The sequence below is a fragment of the Lonchura striata genome, chromosome 3, assembly GCF_046129695.1.
Source record: "Lonchura striata isolate bLonStr1 chromosome 3, bLonStr1.mat, whole genome shotgun sequence".
In the NCBI taxonomy this organism is placed as follows: Eukaryota; Metazoa; Chordata; class Aves; order Passeriformes; family Estrildidae; genus Lonchura; species Lonchura striata.
In genome coordinates this window covers 113,836,750-113,860,944 of record NC_134605.1, presented here as the reverse complement: position 1 = coordinate 113,860,944, position 24,195 = coordinate 113,836,750, and the positions used below count along the sequence as shown (strand labels likewise).

Here is a 24,195-nt window from a genome sequence, read left to right as displayed (position 1 = left end):
TCTTTTAACAGTGTAAGTGCTTCACTCCCAACCATCCTGATGGCAGTGTGCTGAACTTGCTCCAGTTTATCAGTCTTTCTTGTACTTGGGGGCCCAAATCTGGATGTTTTACACATATACATTCCAGGTGTGAATGTACAAATCTTAGTGTGTTTAAAAGAAACAAAATAAAAAATCATCAGAAAACAATTCATGGCTGCATCCCACAGCTTATGGCAGTGCCATTTCTGGTACCAGACAATTCACACAGAATTGTCCATCCCCTGAGCCTCATGGTGCACTGAATGCTGAGCCCATGTGCTGAGCCTGGAGAATGTGGGCAATAGGCTAATGTCTAATAAAAGCATTAAACAGGCTTCAAGGACATATTTGCTTTGTTCACAAAGCAAATAATCCAACTTTAATCAGACTGACGGTGAGCTAATTAATCTCTCTTGGAGCAGGAGCTCTGACTGGAGGTGTGTGCTGGAGAATGCTGATACTTGGTAATATAACTAAGAATTTGGCCAGAATGAAGCTCCCATCTTTCTCTGCATCTTACTGTACTGAGTTTTTCTTTAGATTGCACAGCTATACACACTTCTCAAAAAGAGCAAGGCTGTGAGATGTCCGTTTACTCTCTTGCTGTCTCACTGCAGTTCCTTTGAAGCAGTAAGTTGGAGTTTGCACTCCATGAAGGAAGAGGACTGCTGTAGCCTTGGTTTTCAGTTTTCTGCTTCTCTGGTCACTTGTCTGTTGTTCCCACAGCAGCTATTGTATTATCCAGTGCTCTATGCGAATTTCCAATCAGTTATTCTCCCACTGGCACTGTGCTGATCAGCCATTGCTAGAGTGACCCTAAAAAAAGGATTTCAGCTACATGTGGTGAGGAGATTCTGCTCCCACAAGTGGTAGCAGTGATTCTGTGGCTATGATTAACAGAGGCAGAGGAGCTGTTTGGGTGCTTTTTGTAATAAAGCTGGTCTGGGAAGGTGGAGAAGGGCCTGTGAAGGATAGGATAGAGGAAGTACCTTGGTGCCATAAAGGCCTCTTGTTCGGAAGGCAGTAATGTACTATACAAAGAGAGCTGATGTGTGAAGCTGAGTCTAAAGAAAGGAGAGGAGCATGTGGAATTTGCAAGCTGGGAATGACTGAAAAGCAGTGTTGGCAGCTAAAGGAATGGAATATGATCCATTGTGCCGTGTAAGTCATGCTGTCTGTTATGGGAACCAAAAGCTGGACAGAGGACCCCATCATCTTCAGGCTGGTGCTGGTGGAGCTGTCAGCCTGTCAGCCTCACCCCGTGCATTGCTTTGTAGGTGGCCTGGCAAGGATCTGGGGGGAATGAGAAGTTCTTCTTTGACAATGAGAACGTAAGTAGGATGGAACAGAACGCTCCTCATGGATAGTGTGTAAAGCTCTGTGTGCACCAGCAAGAAAAGTGTCACCTGCATTTCTGGAAAAACCCTGTTTCTCAGCAGTTTCCTAGATTTCTTCATGCAGATCTCAATCTGCTTCTTCCTTGTACATGCCTTTTCCACATGACAGGTACAGAACAAACTTGGTGTGTGGACTGACGAGTTATATAAGTCATAACCCTGAAGGAGAGAGAAACAGTAAAAGATCAATGGCCAGAGATTATGTTAGAGATACAGAATACAGCTGTCATGGGGAGAGCTTGACTCCTGCAAGACTGATAGGCCCACAGTTAAAATCCCCAGTCTTGAGGAAAAACTGTCAGTCACAACAAGAAGACAAGAACAGCTCCTTAGTCATCCCAGAGTATTTAAATTTAGACTTGTGTGCAGCAGAGTTCTTTCCTGTACCCCTCACCGGTAGGTGTGAGTGTTTCTGTTGCTTTACTCTAAAAGTGTATTTCCTTCTCGCCATCAGGTCTGCATGATTTTTAATGCTGGAGAGCTGACACTAGTGGAATACGGAAGCAATGACATTCTGGGGTCTGTCCGCACAGAGTTTGTGAACCCTCATCTGGTCAGGTAATGGTTACATCTGCCTTAGGCAGATGTAACATTTACTACGTTTACTAAGGCAGTTAGTAAAGTGAGATCAGATACATAACTCTGGAGATGTCCCACACTGTAGCATGCAGCCCCCAGACACCCACTTCTCACATGGACCAGTTAGTTGCCAGATTAGTGGCTGTCAGGTTTTAGAAGCACAAGAGCCTCTTTTCCTCTGATCTTGGTGCAACCTGCCATGGCTGTTGCTGAACTTCTGTGCATGTTCTCAGGCAGCTCTGCATCCAGCTGGTCCTGGTACAGCATCATTAGGGACCCAATTGCCAGCAGGACCTCCTCTGTCCCTCTAAAATTCTATACCTCATGTTCTGATTCAGGAGGAGGAATGATCATGGGCTGCTCAGAGCAATGTAACTAATGTGTTACTGGGGACTCCGGAACCAGAGGGGCAGCTTTGGGGGGAAGCCATGGATCAGAAAGCATTGTTCTCACTTGAGGCAGCTATAGTTACTGGGCAGGTGTCACAGGTCAGAGAGCTGCCAGAATCTCCATGTGCTCAGGAACACTGCAGGGAAGTCAGGGAGAGACTCTGTGATTCAAATGTGAATTTTGGGAGTAGTGAAGGTAATAGTAATTCCCTTCAAATCACAGTGTCCGAATCAATGAGAGACAGCAGCGAGGTGTGGATGAGAACAAGAGGCTGGCTTACCTGATAGACATCAAGACTATAGCCACAGGTGAGTGTAACCCTCCTTCCCCTTCCCTGTATTTTGCCAGCCTTCCTTATTCCTTTTCATTTTTGTGCCAGGCAGCACATCCCTGAAGGTCCTCTGTGCATTCCCTCTTCCAAGCAGCAGATTCTTGAAGTTCCCCTTTGTATTCCCTCTGCCTAGCAGCAATCCACTGGAAACCAGGCTGTCCTACTTTGGACAGGATTCTACCTGTCATGAACACAGCCATGGGTGTGTGTGACTGTGTCCTGGACCCAGACTCTGTGTTGCCTGCACTGCCCATGAGCTGTGCATGCTTGCAGACAGTAGGAGAGAGCTGCTACTGGTGAGAAGGCATCAAACTACTGCTTTTTGGCGTCCATGTCCCAGTGTCTTTGTCCTAAATAGGTCCCAGGCATCTGATTCCCCTGGCACAGCTGTGGGTGTTAAGCGCTTTGAGGTACATCAGGTACTTACACTGTTTCCTTTCTTTCCTTCCCAAGTGGACCTTGTTGGTGGCTACAACACTGGCACAATCAGTCATGACAGCAGGATCGATTGGCTGGAGCTCAATGAAACAGGCCACAAATTGCTCTTCAGGGACAAGAAGATGAGGGTGAGGCAGGCATCTCAGGCCGTGTGGCAGGATGGCATGTGTGGGGAGAGGTAGAGACAGATATGCCTGAATCGGGGGAGGGAGGTGAGAAGCACATCTGAAATACTCCTGATTTTTTGCTTATGCTCCTTTGGGGAAGATTGACCATGTCCAGATTGCATGAGCTGGCAGTGCTGCATTCTTGAGTCATAGCTAATGCTGAACTTAGTTACTGGGCATCTTGTTTCTTCTCCTCACGCCTGACAATGAAAATCATAGGTTCTTCTGCAGTACATATGTCTGTGGTATTCAAAAGTCATGTCAGTCAGGTGAAGCTGCAGTGACTGGAAAAAGGAGAACATGGTACCCCATCCTTAAAAGGAGTAGGAAGGAGGACCCTGGGAACTACTGACCTGGTAGGCTCATCTCTGGGGCTTGGAAGATAATGGAACAGATCTCCCTAGAAGCAGTGCTAAGGTATATGGAGAATGGGAAGGTGATTCAGGACGACCAGGGGAGGTCATTCAGGAAGCCAGCATGGCTTCACCAACAGCAAGTCCTGCCTGACCGACCCAATGGCCTTCTCTGATGGAGACACTCCATCAGTGAGCAAGGGAAGGGCTATGGATGTCTTTTATCTAGATGTCTGTAAAGCTTTTCACACAGTCCCCCACAACATCCTTCTCTCTGAACTGGAGAAAGATGGATTTGATGGTGGACTGTCTGCTGGATAAGGAACTGGGTGAACATTCACATCCAGAGGGAAGTGACCACAGCTCAGAGTCCTGGTGGACATCAGTGACAAGCAGTGCCCCTCAGGGGTCTGTACTGGGACAGTACTATTTTATATCTTCATTAATTATACAAATGAAGGGATTGAGTACACCCTCAGCAAGCCTGCAGATGACACCAAGCTGAGGATGGAATGACACACCTGAAGGACAGGGCCATCCAGAGGAACCTGAACAAGCTCTCAGCTGTGCCCATGGGAATCTCTTGAGATGCAACAAGGCCAAGCATAAGTTGTGTCCTGAACCAATCCCACAGTGAGGATAGCAGGGGAGGGTGGGCTCTGTTCCTCTGCCCTGTTGAGGTGAGACCTCCATCTGTGGCTTCCAGATGTAGGGTCCCAGCACAGGACGGACATGGAGCTGCTGGAGCAAGTCCAGAGGAGGCCACAGTGATAGTCAGAGGCCTGCAACACCTCTCCTATGAGGAAAGGCTGAAAGAATTGTGATTGTTCATCCTGGAGAAGAGAAGGCTCCAGGGAGACCTTAGAGCCCTTTCCAGTGCCTAAAGGGCCTCCAAAAGAGCTGGAGAGGAGCTTTGGACAAGAGCCTGGAGTGAGAGGATAAGGGGGAGTGGCTTCCCACTGCTAGAGAGCAGGGTTAGATGGGATACTGGGGAGAAATTCTCCCCTGTGAGGGTGCCCTGGCACAAGTTGTTCAGAGAAGCTGTGGCTGCCTCATCCCTGGAAGTGTTCAAGGCCAGGTTGGACAGGACTTAGAGCAACCTGGTCTAGTGAAAGGTGTCCCTGCCTATGGCAGGGAGTTGCAACAAGATAATTTTAAGGTCTGTTCCAACCCAAATCATTCTGGGGTTCTATGATTTCTCCAGCCATTTTGGTACAGACTGAAACAAGGACATTCTTGTTCTCCTTTGATCGGTGTGTCATGAGACTAGCACTGTTCTCTTCTTTTTCTCATCTTCTCTAGGAAGAAGGAATAGAGACAGTCTGGGACTTTTCAGTCACAAGATATCTTATATATAGCAAAGTTATGCCATATGTCAGGTTACACCTTCCAAACAGTTGTGTTCTACAAACAACTGACCTCTCACCTTATTAATAGTAGTCATTGCAATAGGACTGTGCCTGGGATGGAGAGTTGAGCCCAAATTTGCAGAGGAAGCCACTTCTTGGTCCCTTAGTTTGTTTCCATGAAGGACTTCTGAGCCCATTTTCCTGTTCCAGCTCTGCAGCTGAGAGGGAACTGAAGTAGAACAAGGTTTATGTATGTCTGTGCCAAGCTCTAAGGGAGGCAAGAGCTTAAAATGCTGCAAGGGTTTAAAAAGGTCTTACAGGAGTGTGTAAATAAGTATGAAATTTTAGGATGTATGTCTTGGAAAAAGTCTGTTTCCTGATGGGTGATGTCTGTTTCCAAGATGCTTGCTCAGCTGTTCCTGCAATGTTTGTGTGAGCTTGTAGCCCAGCCACAAGCCCAGCTGAGCCTGTTCTCCTTTGCCTCCTCCAGCTGCAGCTCTTTGACATTGAGAGCAGCACCAAGACGACCATTCTGAACTATTGCTCCTACGTGCAGTGGGTCCCGGGCAGTGATGTGGTGGTTGCTCAGAACAGAAACAGTCTCTGCATTTGGTATAACATTGATGCTCCAGAGCGAGTCACCATGTTTCCTCTGAAGGTAAAACTCTGGAGACTTCGGTTGCCTCCTGCAGTTTGTTTTTCTTTTTCCTCAGGTGTGTGGGAGTAGCAAGGGTGGTATGGCAGAAGGGAGACAGAAGGGAACTGTCAGTTTCTTATGGACAAAATACAAGCTCATTTGTCAGCTTTGTGGCAGACATTTCTGGCAGAAGATGGAGCAAGGAGTTGCTTCATGGCTCAGTGCTCAGTGTGAGCTCATTCAGAAGAATCGTGTCTGGCAGAGCTGTTGCAGTGCTGCCCTCACACCCCTGAAACCCCACACACTTCAGATGAGCAGGGGAGTATTGACAGCTGTTACTCTTTCTAGGGGGATATCGTAGGCTTGGAAAGGAATGATGGAAAGACTGAAGTGATAGTATCTGAAGGGGTGAACACTGTGCCCTACACCCTGGATGAAGGCCTCATAGAGTTTGGAACTGCCGTTGATGATGGGGATTATCACAGGTAAGTGCTGGATACGCCAGTGGGGATGGCAGGTAGATCGTATCATATGCCAGGACCTGGAAATCAAAGACCCACAAACAGCAGCAGCACAGCTTTCCAGAGCTGAACTTCAGATTCTCAGCATGATGTTGGTGCCAGGTCTGGCTATAATGAACATCAGAGAGATTTTTCAGCTTTTGCTGCCTTGCAGTTCTGTGGTTTCAAACTCAGGGAAAGACTGGCCAGTCTGGTTCCACAGACACGAACAGGGCTTTGCTGAAGGTAGCTGTCAATTAATTGCAGTGAATAAGAGTGTCTCCAGAGCAGCTAGATGTGAAGTAGTGCTTGGGTGCTTTTACTGCTGCACTTCTAGGGGTGGTAGCAGTATCATGGAAAAATCTAGGAGCTGTGCAGAGTGAAAACTGACTGAAGTGGTCATGGCAGCCCCCTGGGTACTGCTGACACTTAGAGGGCTTTTAAAAGTGACCAAGGGAGAAAACTTCAAATGTTCATAGCACTGTTGTGTCTTCAGAGACTTTCTCGGTAGGGATTTGTATCAGACAAAGCACTTTAGATTTGTCCCACGCTGCTACAGCCTTCTGCTGATCATCTGCCTCTAAGTACCTTAGCCCAGGTAGGAATAAGCTAGATGACTGAATTTCTCCCTGCTCTGTCAGGATCTGTGTTCAGCGCTGTCCTTACACTGTACTTTTCAGAGCTGGGCACACCCAGCTGGCTTAGGTTTCAGTACCACTCTGGTTAGGAAGCTCCTGTCTCAGTCTGGGATTTTCTTCAGAGAGCTCTTCTGTCACTGAAAATCTACAAATCTCTCTGTCTCAAGGGCTGCTGCATTTTTGGAGACACTGGAAATGTCCACAGAGACTGAAGCCATGTGGAAAACCCTCAGCAGACTGGCTTTGGAAGCAAGACAACTGCACATTGCAGAGAGGTACATCACATCTTCATGGCTTCAACATGCTCTTTGCTGAATCCCAGAAACCAGGGTCCAGCTAAAGATGTGGCTCTGAGTATAATCTGGAATATTCCCTGCACTAGAGATTTATGTGTTCTCTATGCTAGGCCATGGCTTTACCTTTTCATCCCAGATGGTAATGCCAGAACCAGGGCTGGGAAGACCTCTGTCTATAACATAAATTGTTGTTGATGGCAGCCCAAAACTGTATATAGCAAGGACTCAGACAGCTGACAGGCATGAATAAGCTTGAGGCATGGCTGAAGCCTGGGGAGGTGAAACATGAGCCTTGGTCATGTTCCCGGATTCTCCCTTGGAGCAGGGCTAGAAAGCACATCTGAACACAGGTCTTGGCAAAATGCTTCTCTTGAAGCAGGGCCACCCCACCTCTCCCTGGGAGCTGAGTTTGCTGCCTGGTTTCTGATTTTCTTATCTTGGACCAAAAGTGGGCAACAAAACCTAGGTATTGACTAACTGGTTTGCATTTTCCAGGTGCTTTGCAGCTCTGGGAAACATAGCAAAGGCTCGATTTCTGCATGAAACCAATGTAATTGCTGACCAGGCAGCTCAGGAGCATGTAAGTCAAATTTTTCATGCTCTGCAGAGCAGCAGTTTGCCTGTAAATACTTGCATGCACATTATCTTCTGTGTCTTTGCTCACCAGTGTCATGTTACAGACCAGTATCTCTTCGTGTAGAAACTGGTGACATTGTCTTCTGTCCACAGCTGCCAGGTCCCTCTCAAGGCTGGCCATTTTATACTGTCCTGGCTTATTACTGCTGTGATTCTCAACTGTCTTTAATTTCTGTAGTGACCCAGCCTCCACTTGCAGTCCCCTCCATGTTCCATCCTAGAGCCTGTTCTTTCCCTCAGCAAACTGAGCTTGCTGCTGTTGTCTGCAGGGTGGGGATGGCACAGACCATTACCTGGTGCGGGCCCGCTTGGCCATGCTGGACAAGAACTACAAGCTGGCAGAGATGATCTTTCTGGAACAAGTGAGTAAAGGAACAAGGAGTGGAAAAGGTTATCTTTATTTCTGAGTGGGGAAGTGTGTGCCCTCTGGTGTAAGATGAAAGGAGGATGTTGCTTGTTCTTAAGAAAAGAGTTTTGTCCTTGAAGTAGAAAAAGTATTCCTTGTTCTGAGGTGTGGGATTACACTGAGATGTATGAAGAGTGTGAGGGAGGATGTATATTGAAGTAAAGGAGACACCACACTTTTCCAAGTGTTTCCTGCACATCTAACCCTGCCTGCTGTGAGAGCTCCATGGCAGTGTCTGCTCCTAACCTGGAGCCTTCAGGTTAACACTTTGCTTTCCAACACAGAATGCCCCAGAGGAGGCCATGGACATGTACCAGGAGCTGCACATGTGGGATGAATGCATTGAGGTGGCCAAGGCCAAGGTACAGAATGTTGCTGCACTGGGCTATAGGCTGGTCTTGCTTGATAAATCTTCTAGTTGGGAGTCCACTCAGGGTCTGTGTTCTTTTCACCTGCCCTACCTTGCTTCTGCTTAGAAGGGCTCCAAATAGAAGGGAAGATTGCACTGGTGTAAGTACAGACCTGGATGGACAGGGGGAAAAGCTATTGAAATTGCTTTAAGAGTATCTGTGGCTTCAAAAAAGAATGGGTAGTGCCATGATACTCAGGGTTGGCATTGTAGTTTCTGATAACTGGGCAACAAGAGGCCTGGTGATGTGACCAGGTGCTCAGAGCCTGCAGGATGAGCTGGACAATATCTCATCCTCCCCAGGTCTACTAGTTCTGTATTTCTGCATAGGGACACCCAATGCTGGAGAAGTTGCGTCGGGATTACTACCAGTGGCTGCTGGATACTCATCAGGAGGAGAAGGCTGGGGAGGTCCAGGAGGGACAGGGTGACTACCTGGCAGCCATCAGCTTGTATCTGCGGTCAGGGCTGCCAGCCAAAGCAGCACGGCTAGTCATGAGCAGGGACGAGCTACTCACCAACATGGATGTCATCGATAGAATCTCCACAGCACTGATCAGAGGGGAACTGTATGAACAGGTGAATGCCTCTTCCCACTGGGCTTTCTGCTGGAGGGCACTGGGGCTGCTGCCCTATCCTCTCCACCTGTGAGACGCAGGGGGGACTGGGCTGGAAGGCAGCAGAGGTAATTCTGCCTTCAGGAGGTTGCAGTTAACATTTATGAGGAAATCCTCACTATAGCCATTGTACATGGGTGAGGTGTAGAATTACTGTTATTAATCAGGAGGAAGTTCACATCTGATTGGCAGCATGTCTCCAGAATATAGTGTCAGTAATAGTCAAGGAAGATGGGAATCAACAGGAGCAGAATTGTGAATCAAACTGAAAACTTGATATCACTGTGGAAGTGTCAGTGGTTCCTCATATCAGGATAAAATACAGCATAAGGATAGCCTAAATGGAAAAGTTAAGGAATCAAAACAAACGAGATGAAGACTGTAGAGCCATGAATATCATAAAGAAGGGATGTGATTATTCTCTAATAACACCAAAAATTGATAACTTATTGTGAGGTGACAGTTTTAAAACCAAAGGGTGTTTCTTCCACAGCACATCATATTAATGTAAGAAAGCAGCGCTGAGTCTGCCCACAGTCAGTATTCTGGCCAACAGTGGCCTCTGGCAGCTGCTTAAGAAAGGAAAATAAGGAACAGGGCAGGCAAATAGAAGGTGGCACATCCCCTCGTGTGTTTTCATGGGGTCCAGCAGTTTGCAGCCTGTAATGTTCCTGAACAGCTCTACTTCCGTGTTTAAGAGCTCTTGATAGATTTTACTTCCATGAGCTTGTCAAATTATTGCTTGAACCACATGCATATTTTAAGTTACAATTTTGGCTATGAGTTACCCAGTTCAGTTTGATGTTGCATGAAAAAAAAATACTGGTTTTTGTTAGCTTGTTTTATGTCTCCTTTATAAATTACATTTCTCTAGTCTCAATTTATCTTCAGCTTTTCTGGCCATTTCATTTCGACACAAGACAACTTTGTACTTTTTCAAACCTGTCATCTTTTCTTAAGCTTTCAGTTGAAAGAATAACTGGAGCTCCCAGCTACTGGATGTTGTTATCAAAAGTATAAATAGTCCAAAAATTATTAGACAAATCAGGAGGCAGAGTTTGTCAAAAACCATTAAATAAGATGATGTGAGGGCATCACTACAAACTCAGGCAACTTCTACTGTGCAGGTTGTCAGAGGTGGATAAATAGAGGAAAGGCTGGTATATACTTGCTCTGTTTTTACAGTTCTTTCTATGTGGTCTTGCCACCATTCAAATACTGAAGGGAATGAGCCGTTGGTCTTCCAGGATGGTTGTGCTGGGGTCAGTCAGCAGAAAGGACAATGGTCTTGGCACATGCTGTCTTTCCTGTAGTTCTTTAATCCCATACACTTCAGTTAGTTGGGAAGGCAGAGCTGGTGCAGGAGTGTGCATGGAACTGGTAGGGTCTGATGATGTGGGGAGGTGGTAGCTCTGGAAACTGGCAGCTTGTATCTGTCACTAGGCTGGAGACCTGTTCGAGAAGGTTGGGAACCCACGAAAGGCTCTGGAGTGCTACGGCAAGGGCAGTGCCTTCCTGAAAGGTACCACGCTTAGTATGTTCCTCCCTCTCATCTCCAGCAGGAGCCTGGCTACTCTGGCCTGGTGGCAGCATGAAATATTGCCCTGGGGCCTGGAGGTGCCTGGATGTTCTGCAGCTTCCACCTATCATATCATTCACTGTATTTTCACATAGTTGTACTTGCACATGCAGTCCCAGGAGAGTGTCTTGTTCCCAAGGCCTTGACCATGCTGACTGCACCAGCATGGGTTTGGCCCAGCTCTCCACAGGGTCTAGGCTGCTGGGTAACACATTGGAACTGGAGTGGCTTAGACAGTCACCATTCCCCTCCTCCTGTGCCAGATCCAAGGCCCATGTTTGCCCCACAGTTCTGCTTCCCTGCTGGCCTCAGCATTGCAGCTCTTGTGTCCCCTTACAGCCGTGGAGCTGGCTCGCCTGGCATTTCCTGCAGAAGTTGTGAAGCTGGAGGAGGCCTGGGGAGACTATCTGGTGCAGCAGAAACAGCTGGATGCTGCTATTAACCACTACATAGAAGCCAGGTGGGAGTAGGAGAAGGCTGTATAAGCAGCAGTGTACTGGCAGGGCGTGAAGTTGATACCTTTGCCTCTCTCAGCAGAGGGTTTGCCTGAGTGAACCCCCACTGCCCTGCTTAGCTGTGCCCTGCTTGCTTGTGTGCACCAGCCATTGATGCCTTCCCACATGTCTCCTAAGGTCTTAAGAGTGCTGATTGCACTTCTCTGCTGTCCCAGTTCTTTCACCCTTAGCAGTGCCAGTTACTCAGCTGCTTTATGCTGCTCTAACTGAATCAGGCAGCAGAGCACTCTAGTCTCCCTGGCACAGTGTAGCTAGAGGAGATGCCTGCTGCCTGGCTCTAAAGACTGATGGGTTTGGTTCCAGGTGCTCAATTAAGGCCCTCGAGGCAGCTTTGGGAGCCCGGCAGTGGAAGAAGGCCATCTACATTTTGGACTTGCAGGACAAACAGGCAGCAGCCAAATATTACCTCAAGATTGCCCAGCATTATGCATCTTTACAGGAGTATCAGGTGAGGCCCCAGACACAGTCACCACTGCTCTGTGTGTCCCTTGGCTGTATTGAGTGTGGCCTTTGCCTGGCAGGTTGCAGAGGAACTGTACATCAAAGGAGGGCAGACCAAGGATGCCATCGACATGTACACACAGGCCGGGCTCTGGGAACAGGCTCACAAGGTAGAGTCAGAAGCCAAAGCTTCTGTGAAGCTCACCCCACTTGGTGAGATGTGTCTTCCATCAGGATGTGGAGTGCCTTGTGCAGCAATACCTGATCCACCAGTACTCTTCCCAGATATGTGTGTAGGGACATGCAGTAGCCAGCAAGAAGTCAAATGTTCCCACCCTGACCTGTCCTTCTCTCTCTCCCAGCCCCGTGTGGGTTCACCTCTGACACAAATGGCCCTCTCTGGGAGCTGGTCCTGTGTGCTTTGTGACAGTGACAAATAACTGCCCATTCTTTGCAGAGCATATAGCACAGATACCTGTTTGTCAGATAGGAAGGAAATGTGTTTTCCCCTTTTTCACTGTCACATGTCAGGAAATTGCTGTTCCTTTCTCCCCCGTGTGTTCCTTTTGGCAGCTGGCACTCAAGTGCATGAGCCGGGAGGAGGTGGCTGTTCTGTACATAACCCAGGCCCAGGAGATGGAGAGACAGGGCAAGTACAAAGAAGCTGAGAGGTGAGTTGCTTCCAGTACTGGTGTCAGCCCAAGGCTGAGCCCTGAAAAATTTGCTGTAGCAAGGAGAAGCCCTTTCCTGGGTTAGGAGGAGAATTTGGGACTGGGGTTTGGAATGGTCAGAAGAACTTTCTCCACACGTGGGGAACTGAAGCTGATATTTCAGGCTGTGGAAAGATTTCAGGGACTGGTCGTGTCCTTGGCTGAGCTGTTTGGATGTGCTCATGTTGCCAGGCTGTACATCACTGTGAATGAACCTGATCTGGCTATCACCATGTACAAGAAGTGTAAGATGTATGATGAGATGGTTTGCCTGGTAGCAAAGTACCACAAGGACTTACTTGGAGATACTCACCTGCACCTGGGCAAGGTGAGTGTATCTCATGGCAGGGGATCAGCTAAATCAAGCAGGGGCAAGATTGTTGTTACGGATGAGGGTTTGAGATCACTTAAAAAATCAGTGAAAAGGGTATGAGCAAAAGTCAGGTTTAATATTAAGCATCAAAGCACAAGAAGTTTGTTGTCAAGATTCACTCTGCTACTTACAGGACAGCTAAGGGACAACAAGCAAAAACAAGCAACAACAAAACCAAATAAAACCCAGGCAATCAAAAAAGAAATTAGCTAAGAACTATCTGTGAGGGAGTGTGTGTGTGTGAGAGACAAAAGATAGTGTGGGCAAGGATAAAAAGGAACACAGCCAAACACTCAAATGTAAGAGTACTTTAATTTAACTTGTACCTTAAGACTTAACAGTTTAACATAGGAAAACATTTAATTGACACCTAACTTAATTTATAGCTTAGTCTTAACAATCTAACAGAGGAATAACAAGAGCATTTAGCCTGACTTATAACTTTGAAGTTACACTTAGCAACTCAGCAGAAAAGTAACACTTAGCAACACTTAGCTTATAACTTCTGTTTAACAACTTAGCAAAAGAACAACACTTAGCAGCATTTAAGTAAGTTTATAACTATAACTTAACCTTACTTACAGGCCTAACTTACTTAGATATCCAAGATACTTAAACATCTAAGAAAGACACATTTCTCCCTGATTTGCTATAGCATATGTGCATCTTTATGCACCTAGACAGAAAGAGGCAGTGCCTACAAGATACCTGTGAAAAATTCACCCCAGAGGTCACTGAAATCCTCCTTTGGAGGCCTTTGCATCTCCCAGTGGGTGAAGGATCAGGCCTCAAGGAATGACCTATTGGCCCAGGACACATTGTGTTTTGGCAGTCCTCCAAGAACAGCAAACCTGAGGGTTTTGGCTCTGAGAGGTGTCCCCCCACAGAGGGAGGTTGCTGGTCACCGCCCACTGTGGTCCCAGGACAGCTCAAAAGAGTCTCATTTTGGACTGCTGTTTATAGGGTCACAAGGGTTTCAGTCATAACAAATTTCATCCTGGCCAGAGTTTTGGATTGGCATTTTCTTAGAAAGTGTGAGAACAGGAATGTTGTGCTATTCAGGCAAGAGGAATGTTTTCCAAGTCTGGTCATAAGGAAAACAGAAGCACATTAGATAGCAGGCAGTTCCTGGGAGCAAGGCAGTGTTTCTGATAAGTTCAGGAAGAGCTGAGCGCAGGTGGTGTTTTCAAGGCCAAGGCCAAGCATTTCTCAGACCACACTGCAGCCTGTGAAGGAGAAGGGGGGAATGCACCAGCACAAGTGTCACTGTCTTATTGCCTCCGACTGCAGGAGCTGGAGGCAGAGGGGCGCTTGCAGGAGGCTGAGTACCACTACCTGCAAGCCAAAGACTGGAAGACCACCGTGAACATGTACAGAGTGAATGACATGTGGGAAGAGGCATACAGGGTAATGGTCATTCACAGCTCCCCACCTGTGCAGAGGTCAGGTTCTGGCTGTGGGATCCTGGTGGAAATTGCTTTGTTTCTGTGCACTGCAAAGTCAGAACATTTGGTGTACACCACCCAGCCGCAGAACTGCCCCAGCCCTGGAGGCCTGTGGGCCTCCCAGTCTGCAGCATTGCAGTCCAAAAGCAGGGTTTGACTCTTGTCCTTTCTGCTGGGCTGCCTTCCTCGAGGCACTGCCCTGCCCCTGATCACTGCATCCTGTTGTACCTCAGAGGTGTTGCGCTGGCCACAGTCCCCCAGCACTGCTCTCCTCAGTGTGGCCATGGAATGCTGGGTTCACTTCTGCTGTCCCAGCAGTGATGTGGCCGTGCTGAGGCAGCAGCTGCTGCTGTGCCATATATGCCTTTGTCTTACTGTCCTCCTCGCCAGTGCAGTGGTGGTTGCAGAAGGGTTTGTCGGGAGGGAACACATGGTTTTGGTGCTCCCTCCTGCTGGCAGGCAGCACGTGAGAGGGGCTCAATCTGCTGAAGGTGAAACATACACTGGGTTCTTCCTTTGCTTTGGACAGGTGGCCAAGGCATACGGGGGTGCGAACTCCCATAAGCACGTGGCCTATCTGTGGGCAAAGAGCCTGGGTGGAGAGGCAGCTGTGAAACTCCTCAGCAAATTTGAACTTCTGGAGATGGCCATTGACCATGCAACAGACAGCGGGTACGCAGGTGCCCAACACCTCCCTCCCCTCTGCCTAACCAGAGAAAAACATGTGGGCCAAAGTAGCTGTGTGCACAAGGTAGCTGCAAATCCAGAAAATGACATGTCTTCCCACCTCACAGTGCTTCACACAGGCCTTCCACATCCTTGACACATCCCACTTCTCATCTTTGTGTCAGTTTCTCAAATGCCAAGTCTGAGCTGGCAGGCAAATGCAGTTTGTCCTTCAGCCTCTGCAGAGGAAGGCTTGTGAGAGTCTCTGAGCATGAGAGGAGGTAGTCCTTGTGTCACCAGAAGTAATTGTCTGCAACAACAGCTTTGGCCCTGCTCTGCAACTGGCCAGGTGTCTGCCTGTATGGGCATTAATTATGACTCTTCTGAGGCTCCCACATCTCTTGGCTCCTGCTTTGGGCTCTAATAGCAGGTGTGAAGGAGTCAAATTTCCTTAGTGGGGACTCTAAAAGCTCCTGGTCAGGAACAGGAGGAACAGACAGTGCTAATTCACTTGGAACCCCCTGTATTCCTCTCTCTCCTCTCCCAGTGTCTTGTGCTCTACTTGATGTCTTGTTCTTGATGAAGGCATACACACAGCACAGAGTCCTTCTCTCTTTCATTGCAGGGTCTTTGAATTTGCTTTTGAACTGGCCCGCCTCTCCATGAAGCAGAAGATGCCAGACATCCACTTAAAATATGCCATGTTCCTAGAAGATGAGGTAATTTTCCCCTGGAACAGGTGCAAGTTCTCTAGTCCCTCAGATAACTGAGCAGGTGTCCCTGGGCTGCTGCAGCAGTCACAGTTCTGGCTTCAGTCCCTGCATTTCCAAAGGGCTCCATGAGGACAGTGAAATGCTCCCTGCCTTGCTGTGAGTAGAGGAGGTCATGTGATGATGCCAGAACAGGAAGGTGTGCAAACAAGTCACTTCTCCTCTAGGGCAAATTTGAAGAGGCTGAAGGAGAGTTCATTAAAGCTGGGAAGCCCAAGGAAGCTGTGCTGATGTATGTGTCCTCCACATCCTGCTGTGCCTGCTTTCCATGCAATGCCAGCCTGGTTGCCTCTCCAGCACTGGGCTGCTCCTTGTCATGCCTGTTGTTACATCTCGTGTCCCTGGTACATCCCATCCCCCAGGTTTGTGCATAACCAGAACTGGGATGCTGCGCAGCGTGTGGCTGAGGCTCATGACCCAGACAGCGTGGCTGATGTGCTGGTGGGACAGGCACAGTTTGCCTTTGAGCAGAGAGAGTTCCAGAAGGCAGAGGCCTTCCTCCTGCGAGCACAGAGACCTGAGCTGGCCATCAAGTACTATAAGGTGAGTGCAGTCTGTAGCAACATCATTGCCTTCCTGACTGGACAAGAACCCTATTTAGATGAAGGAGTGAAATTCACCTCCCAGCTCCCCCTGTCAACTCAGTAGCCAAAGAGAAGCCATTTACTCTTTCACACTATGACATGAAATAACTCACAGAAGCAGGCTAGATGTAAAAGGAAAGAAAAGAACCCAAAAAAGCAAACTTTATTTTCTGATTCCACTATATATACAATAGCAAAAGTGACAGTGCAATTGGAGGGTGAAATTGCCACCTCTCCGACCACACTGGTCAAACCAACAGTCTGTCAATTCTCTCCACCCACAAAGAAGAATGCAAAACAATAATTGTTTATATGAACAGTGTGAGAAAATTCAGTAGAAATATGTAAATATCAGAAGGCATAAGAAACTTTTAGAAGAACTTTAAAACTCAAAAGAACAGGGCAACAATTTACTCAGGGTTTCTAGAGGAACTGGATTCTGGTCTGAAGACTGAACCAGTGGATTTCATATCATAGCTTTGCTCTCTCATGGTTCTGGAGGATATATATCCTGCCAGATTATGGGTGGTCCTTGGGGTAGCACAAGTGGGTGCATTTGGAGGCTTAAGTGCCTATTCCACTGAGGTAGCTGGAATGGATGAGTATGTTCCCCTGAAGAACTGGGTGGTATTACTGTGGTTGTTTCTTCTAGTCAGTTCTCTGGCAAGATTGCATGAGGGGACAGATGTGTTATGTGATAGCAGGAGTGTGGGGGGTCCTGGTGAACTGGTGAAAACTTCTCCCCATTGTGCCTGCACAGGAGGCCGGCATGTGGAGCGAAGCCCTGCGAATCTGCAAGGAATACATGCCTGGTCGACTGGGAGAGCTGCAGGAGGAGTGTGGCAGAGAGGCTGGCAAGAAAGGCTCCAGGTAAGGAGTGCTGTGGTCAGGCTTCAGGAAATATCCTGGAAGCTCTTCCCCATGGCCATTTTACTGGTGCCTTACAGAGACAGCCGATGGGATCCCTGACATCCACTTGTTTCTTGAGGACTCCGGGCTTCTTACTGCATAGGTTTCCTATCATCCTTCCTTATTTATCTGGGAATCTTATTTCTGCCAACCAAGATCTCCCAGATGGCATCTTGCCCCACTTACAAATCTCCATGGACTCCTGTACTGCCATTGCATCTCCCCAGGGGCCTTTGTTAGTTCTTTCTTCAGCACTGTTCATGTTCTCTGTCACATTCGCTGCTCTGTCAGAGGTCCCTGCTTGCTTGTAGTGTGCACCTCCCTGCCCACACCCTACACCCTGTCCACAGGATCTCTGGCAGCACCCCTGTCCTGCTCACAGCCTGCATTCCTCCTGCAGCGGAGCTGAAGGGCTGCTGGAGCAGGCACGGGAGTGGGAGCGCTCTGGGGAGTACGCCAGGGCAGTGGACTGCTACCTGAAGGTGCGGGATCCTAGCAACAGTGTCCTGGTGGAGAAGTGCTTACTGAAGGTACTGTCAGGGGCTGGGGTTCTCTTCACCTACTCTTCTGCCTGGGAGCTCTTCCCAGCCTGAGTGCACCTCAGAGATCTGTGTCACTGCAGGGCTCAGGAGAGCCTGCAGGGCTGAAAGCTTTCATAGCTGTTTCCTTTGGAGCCATGACAGGCTGTGCTTATCCTGCATGGTGCTGCCTCCCTTGGTCTGGCACCTCTGCCAGTGGCAGGCCCATGTCTGTGTGCCCACAGCTCCCTGCACTGCAGAGTTGCACTCTGTAACTGAGCCCTTGCTAGAGGAGCACCTTCCTGTGCTCCATGCCACCAGCCTTTGTGCCGTGTTCTTGCTCATACTTCTCACTCACACCCATGTCTTTGTACAAACTTCAACAACAATTATGTCCTTGTCTGATCTTCTCCCCTGTGTGAAAGTAACTGGGCTTTGTTCCTCTGATTTGTCAAAATTACCTGCCATTTCTCCCTTTCCTCCATCATTCAGGTGCTTCCAGCTGTCAGTCTCTTAGTTGGGACAGCACTTCCCAGCTTCATCCCACTCTCCCACCATTTTTATCAATCGAGCTGCTGACAATTTCTCTTCACAGGCTGCTGAGTTGGCTGTGAAATTCTTGGATCAGTCACAGAGCATGGAAGTGACACGGACCGTGGCTCCTCAGCTGGTGGCCATGAAAAAATACAGCATGGTGAGGACTGGCTCCTGCCCCCAGGGCTGCTGAAGAAGTGGTGACATAGGAAGGGAGAGTTCTGTGCAAGGGAAGGAGGTCAGGTCACATCCTGGGGTGATGGGTGGATGGATGGCCTTATGTAGAGGTCAGCTGTGCAGAATTTTCAGGGAGGATGGAAGAGGGGAATGAATCAAGTCCTGGAAAAATGTGAGAGAGCCAGGCCTTGGGAGAAGGCAGGAAGCAGAAGAGAGGCTTATCTTTTGGGAAGAGACTTTCTCTTGTGTCTGTGTGGTGGTCCAGCACCAGCTTCAGCCTGGGATACAGGGAACCCTTGGGGTTTTGTCTCCCATGGAACTGTCTCTGGCCCTGCAGGCAGCTGAGCTCTACCTAAACTTGGACCTCATCCAAGAAGCTATTGATGCCTTCATTGAAGGGGAGGAATGGAGCAAAGCCAAGCACACAGCCAAAGAGTTTGACCCCAGGTATGCCCTGAGCTTTGCAAACTACAGCCTTCTTGTTCCCCCTCCCACCCCCAGCCGGTCCCTTGTCCTGTCCTGTCCTGTTGCTCCTAGGTTTCCTGAATTCTCCCCATAGTGGCTTTCCCAGGCTTAACAGGGTACATTCTCCACAGCCACCCTTCCCAAGCCATTTAACATTCTGACACTTTTCTATTGCCACACATCCCACAGAAACTGTTATCCCATTTGATTTCACCCCTATTCCTATGTCCCTTTCCCTTGCCATAGCTCTGTGCACGCACTTTCTTTTGAAAGCCCTGTGATCCCTTGTTCTCCTTACATACTATGTTGTGCAGAGCTACTTAGACCCTTTCCTTCCCCATCCATCTGCGCACCAGCAGCCTGCTAGTAAGACATAGCACAGCTGCAAGTCTGCTAGTTCCAAAGCTGAATCCAGCTTCTGCTGCACAACATGAGTCTTGCTGCCTTCTGGGATTCTTTCTACCTGCAGGTCAGAGGAGTACGTAGACCAGCGTTATAAGGAGTATTTAAAAAAACAAGGAAAGGTGGATTCGGTATGTATTTGGGATGTCTCCCAGTCTAGGGAGTGATGTCAGGACCTGTGCAGATCCTGGGGCCTTTCTCATGGGCCTTTTGCCTGAACATGAGTATGAGTGAGAAGTCTGTATGTGCCTGTGAGCCATGGCTACTGCATGCCAGACCACAGAATCATCGAAGGGTTTGGCTGGGAAAGGACTTTAAAGCTTACCTCAAGTTCAGCTCATTCCACCTCCTGCTTTGGGCAGGGACACCTTGCAGTAGACCGGGTTGCTCCAAGCACACATTGCTAGGTCACGTCCAATTTGTTGTCCACCAACACCCCCAAATCCTTCTCTGGGCTGCCCTCCATCCATTCTCCACCCAAGCTGCATCTGTGCATGGGGTTGCTCTGACCCAGGTGCAGCACCCGTCACTTGTTGACCTTCATAAGGTTCACATGGGCTGAACTCCTCAGCCTAATCAGGTCCCTCTCAGTGGAAGGTGGGTCACACAGGCTCTGTGATTTCATGCCATGGAGGAGAAGAGACTGTGGGGAAAAAAAGACATGGGTGACCTGATGCTTGTGTGGATGTGAGTAGGAAGCCTGGCCTGCACAATGAATTTATGGCTGTTTGCATCCTCAGCTGGTGGGAATTGATGTCATGGCAGCTCTGGATATATATGCAAAGCAGGAGCAGTGGGAAAAGTGCCTGGAGGTCGCAGCTAAGCAGGTGAGTGCTTTTGTGAGCCCTCAGTGACAGACCTGGGGTCCTGGAACCCTGCAGTGGGTGGGCAGCATGGAGAACCACTGCAGGGGCTCAGGAAGTACCACACCACTGTCCCCATCGTGGCCAGTGAGGCTGAGTGGGGAAGTGCTAGAACCTGGAAGCATATTGTGTTTAAATTTTGTGATTAATGGAGCATTGGAAGAAGCTAAATGAGTTGTTTGGGCTGGAAGTAATTGGTACCATGGAAACAGGGATTTGTAGAAGAAAGCCTTCTTTCTTTATGTTCTTGAGAGTGGTGGTGTCAGTCACAATGAGACATCCTAGTCAGGAAAGCAAATCTGATGTTTTTTCAGTTTTACTGACCTGAATCTAGCCAAATTACCTCAGTAGAGTAATAAAATGAATAAAAGCAAAATGAAACTGTTTTATAATGCTCTTTCAAGGCAGTAACAGGAGAAGACAGCTCTCAATTACCAGGATGTACTTTGAGGGATGGTTTGTATTCAGTGGTTATTGATTGGTGATTGGTTATTAAGCAGTTATTGGTTAAAAGGTTGTTGATCATGGAGGTAACTAAGGACAGGCAGTTCTTTGGAGTGAGATACTGGTTCAGATAGAATAACAGGGCAGCCTTGGCAACAGCATCTGCAGTTAATAGGAACATCACAACTTGTCACTCAGGCCAGCTGAAGCCTTGGAAAAGCACTGGGAATGTCTGGGACTGTGGTTTTATAAGTTTGGTTCCATTAACCTAAGTTTGGATTCTACTAGAGTGAACTTGATGTCTCACAGGCTTGGGCTTCTCTGTGATGCAGATGGTCTCTGTTGAAGTCATTGTTCTCTTGGGAGGCTCCTCTGTTGATATTCTGCTTATCAGTAGCTACAAAGAATAACTGCACACTCCATTTAATGGAAAAGACTCCGTTTGTTGTATTGGGCACCACAAGGCCACATTGAGTCTAAGAAAACCTTGGTGTCTGCTCGTGCCTCCAAGAGAGCATTGGCATGACCCTTTTCTGTAACCAGTGCAGAATATAATCACTGTGACTCAGCTCTACGGTGATTATACAGCAAAAGTGGTACATTTATCAAAATAGGTCACAAACCAGACTTAACATTTTTCCCAAGCTATAATGAACATGGTGCTTCACCAGCACCCCATCTGGGTGTTGGAGTTCTGGACATCTGCTGGGACACTTGTCTTTCTTCTGCATAATAAACTAGCTTCCATTGCTCAGTTTTTAACAGGATTGCACATTTTGTGCCATTTTCTTCCTCTGATTACCATATTTATGCATGTGTGAAGCAGTTATTCCCTCACTTGAATTTCTTTGAGGCCAACAGCAGTCCTCAGCAGTGTCTATGGGGTCAGCACAGGTGTGAGGAGCACTCTAAGGTGGTCTGCAGTCCTGGAGCTGTGACAACGTGTAGATAATGGACTAGAGCAGCTTTGTTAATTACAAATGTCTTCACCCAGGGTTTTAGTTGTTTTCTGTGTTAGACTAAGGGCTGCTTTACAGCTGGTAACCTTGTTGACACTTAATAGAGGTACTGCATCCTTCAGGTGTTGGGCAGTATCCCTTTGGCAAGTGGTGGGCAGCTGCAAAACAGCTGTATTTGCTTGTGTGGAGGGTCGGCACAGCATCATCCAGCCAAGATAAAGGTGTCAGTGTGGCCCAAATCAAACCCCAGGTGTGCTTAGGACAGTCTGGGTCTGATTACCTCTTCCAGCCTTTGGGGCTCAGGTGTGTGGGGTTGTGAACACATGGCTGAATCCACCCCCACCAAGTTCATGAGTCTCATGCTGCTGTTTTCCATGTGCCTTCTCCAGAGCTATCAGGTCCTGCAGAAGTACGTGGCTCTGTATGCAACACACCTGATCTGTGAGGGCTCCTGGGACAAAGCCCTGCACCTGTACATCCAGCATGGAGCACCTGCCAACCCACAGGTAAGGAGAGCATCCCCAGGTGGGCTGCCCATTGTGCTGTGATGTGCTGCATGAGTCAGGCTCCCAGCCTGAGCTGGGATTGCCTTGTGTTCAGCATGCCCAGTCCCGCAGTGGGCTCTTCCAGAGGGCTGAAGGAAATCTCCTGGCGTGTTCTCCATGGGAAGGAGAAGTTGAGTGTTTGTGTTCGTTTTGAGTACCTTGAGCACCAAGTTTAGAACAGAAGGAACCATTTGCCTCTCTGAGAGCACTGGCTGCAGGAAGCATCCTTCAATCCTTCCCTGTTTGCCTGCCTTGTCCCCAGCCCCCCTTCCAGCCAGTGACCTGCAGCACTGCCTCTCTGCAGCTGTTTTCTTGGCCTGTGCTTGGCAGCAGGAGAGCTCTGGAGTCTGCTGACTCCTCATCTGTCTCCTTCTACACCTGGCTCCTTTCTGTTGCAGAATTTCAACATCTACAAGCGTCTCTTTGTGGAGATGGTGAATGCGCCTGGCATGAATTGTGCCGAGGCGTACTCCAGCTGGGCTGAGCTGCGGGACGTGCTCCTTGCTCTGGTGAGTGTGGCTGCTCACTGCTTCTGCTCAGCTCCAGCCAGGGTGTACTCCAGCTGGGCTGAGCTGTGGGACTGGTGAGTGTGCCTGCTCGCCACTCCTGCTCAGCTCCAGCCAGGGCGTCTCCAGTGACCAGGAGGAAGAACCAGTCTCTCTCGACAGGTGCCATGGACAGTGTCTTTAGAACACAAGCTAAGAGTAAAGAGCTGGCAGTGCAGACAGTAGGAAAACAAGATCCTGGGAAGGGGATATGGCTGAGCAAGAGAAGGCAGAGAAAGAGATCCCATGCTCCAGGCCAAATCCTTGGAGTGGGTCTGGACACTGGCCCTTGCAGAGCTCCAGGTGTCACTGCGACATGGGACCTTGTTGTGACATCCTCTTCTCGTCCTACCCCACATTCAGCAGCTTGCATGGGGAAAGCATAGACCTACTGAGCCTGGAAAATATTCATTCTTCCCATGGATGCTTAGAGCCTTCTGCTCCTCATTCCTATCCAGAACACCTCAGTCAGAGCCATGCTTGCCTTATCTCTGTTTCTGTCCCTACTGCAAGCATAAGCAAAATCGAAAACTCCTCCCTTTGTCCATCGTCACCCCTGCTTCCAGTGCTGGCTGTTGTTGCAGTACTGGTGACTCTCCCTGGCTCCTACAGCCTCCTTCCTTCAGCGTGCTTTCAGATCCAGAGCACCCGAGGCCCAGCCCTTGCTCAGTCCCAGAGGTGTCTGGATATTTCAGATCTTTCTCCTGAATTCCCTGTCTCATGTGGATGAAGAGTGCCCTCATGCTCTCCTGCTCTCAGTTCCTCTCATTTTCTCTTCTCAGTGTGAAAACTTAGTGAAGTCCAGCGAGGCAAACACTGCAGCACACGAGGAGTTTGAGAGGATGCTGCTGATTTCCCACTACTGCGCCACCCGCTCTGCCATGCAGGGCCTGAAGCAGCTGGTGAGGCTTTGGAGTTCCTCTGCCAGGTCACCACCCAGAGTGGGGAACTGCAGGTTTGGGCCTGTTCAGAGGTTACTGTTCCACTTCACAAATCACCCATCATGGATGCATGAGGATGGGACTGCAGTAATTGGGAGCCCACCACTAGCAGGTGGGACTGTAGGTGGTGTTACCTGTGTACCGTGGGTACTGTCCCAGCCACTGTGGCTGAGCTGTAAACAGGGAGGAGCTGATCCTTGTGCTTGGCACAACTTGTGAGAGTGGAGGTGCCCGTAGAAAATTAGGAATCACAAAAACCCTGATCTTCCCAAGAGAGGGATGTGGCTTCCTCTCTGCTCTCCTGGGCTCCCAGGGCTTCAGCAGGTACTGGTCCTGGGTGCTGGGCCTCCTGGGGGCCTTTGGGAGTTCATGGACCTGTATGAGGGCATCACAAGGCCCTGTGACTGTTCTGGAGTCTCGTGTGCACTGGGATTTGTTCTTGGCCTCCCTGCTGAAGTCTTGATCCATGTGGGATTGTTCTAGAGCTCTGGATGGATGTGGTACTAGAGTTGTGATGGAGAAGGCAGGGAAAAGGAAAAGAACCCCAGTGAAAGCCACAGGGAAGGCTGGGACTTCCTAGTCTTGTGGATGTGTGGATGTTGGGGGTCCAGAGACATGTCAGACAGCAAGAGCCAAGTCTGATGTC

The 24,195-nt window shown here is 48.7% G+C and overlaps 1 protein-coding gene across 2 annotated transcripts in view; it reads left to right on the top strand.

The window, feature by feature from the left end:
• Positions 1-24,195, top strand: part of IFT172 (intraflagellar transport 172) — a 37,911-nt gene that overhangs the window by 9,171 nt on the left and 4,545 nt on the right. For both annotated transcript variants that reach the window (XM_077782518.1, XM_021545162.2), the window contains exons 12-42: positions 1,299-1,352; positions 1,873-1,976; positions 2,610-2,695; positions 3,172-3,284; positions 5,516-5,683; positions 6,011-6,147; positions 6,968-7,075; positions 7,592-7,676; positions 8,002-8,094; positions 8,423-8,500; positions 8,878-9,126; positions 10,608-10,686; positions 11,083-11,203; positions 11,562-11,706; positions 11,780-11,869; positions 12,273-12,370; positions 12,602-12,737; positions 14,073-14,189; positions 14,757-14,899; positions 15,519-15,612; positions 15,831-15,895; positions 16,026-16,206; positions 17,008-17,117; positions 17,557-17,686; positions 18,270-18,368; positions 18,723-18,832; positions 19,320-19,383; positions 19,993-20,079; positions 21,908-22,024; positions 22,462-22,572; positions 23,391-23,510. In XM_077782518.1, the coding sequence (XP_077638644.1) occupies positions 1,299-1,352; positions 1,873-1,976; positions 2,610-2,695; positions 3,172-3,284; positions 5,516-5,683; positions 6,011-6,147; positions 6,968-7,075; positions 7,592-7,676; positions 8,002-8,094; positions 8,423-8,500; positions 8,878-9,126; positions 10,608-10,686; positions 11,083-11,203; positions 11,562-11,706; positions 11,780-11,869; positions 12,273-12,370; positions 12,602-12,737; positions 14,073-14,189; positions 14,757-14,899; positions 15,519-15,612; positions 15,831-15,895; positions 16,026-16,206; positions 17,008-17,117; positions 17,557-17,686; positions 18,270-18,368; positions 18,723-18,832; positions 19,320-19,383; positions 19,993-20,079; positions 21,908-22,024; positions 22,462-22,572; positions 23,391-23,510 (3,492 nt within the window). The remainder of the gene's footprint in view (positions 1-1,298; positions 1,353-1,872; positions 1,977-2,609; positions 2,696-3,171; positions 3,285-5,515; positions 5,684-6,010; positions 6,148-6,967; positions 7,076-7,591; positions 7,677-8,001; positions 8,095-8,422; positions 8,501-8,877; positions 9,127-10,607; positions 10,687-11,082; positions 11,204-11,561; positions 11,707-11,779; positions 11,870-12,272; positions 12,371-12,601; positions 12,738-14,072; positions 14,190-14,756; positions 14,900-15,518; positions 15,613-15,830; positions 15,896-16,025; positions 16,207-17,007; positions 17,118-17,556; positions 17,687-18,269; positions 18,369-18,722; positions 18,833-19,319; positions 19,384-19,992; positions 20,080-21,907; positions 22,025-22,461; positions 22,573-23,390; positions 23,511-24,195) is intronic.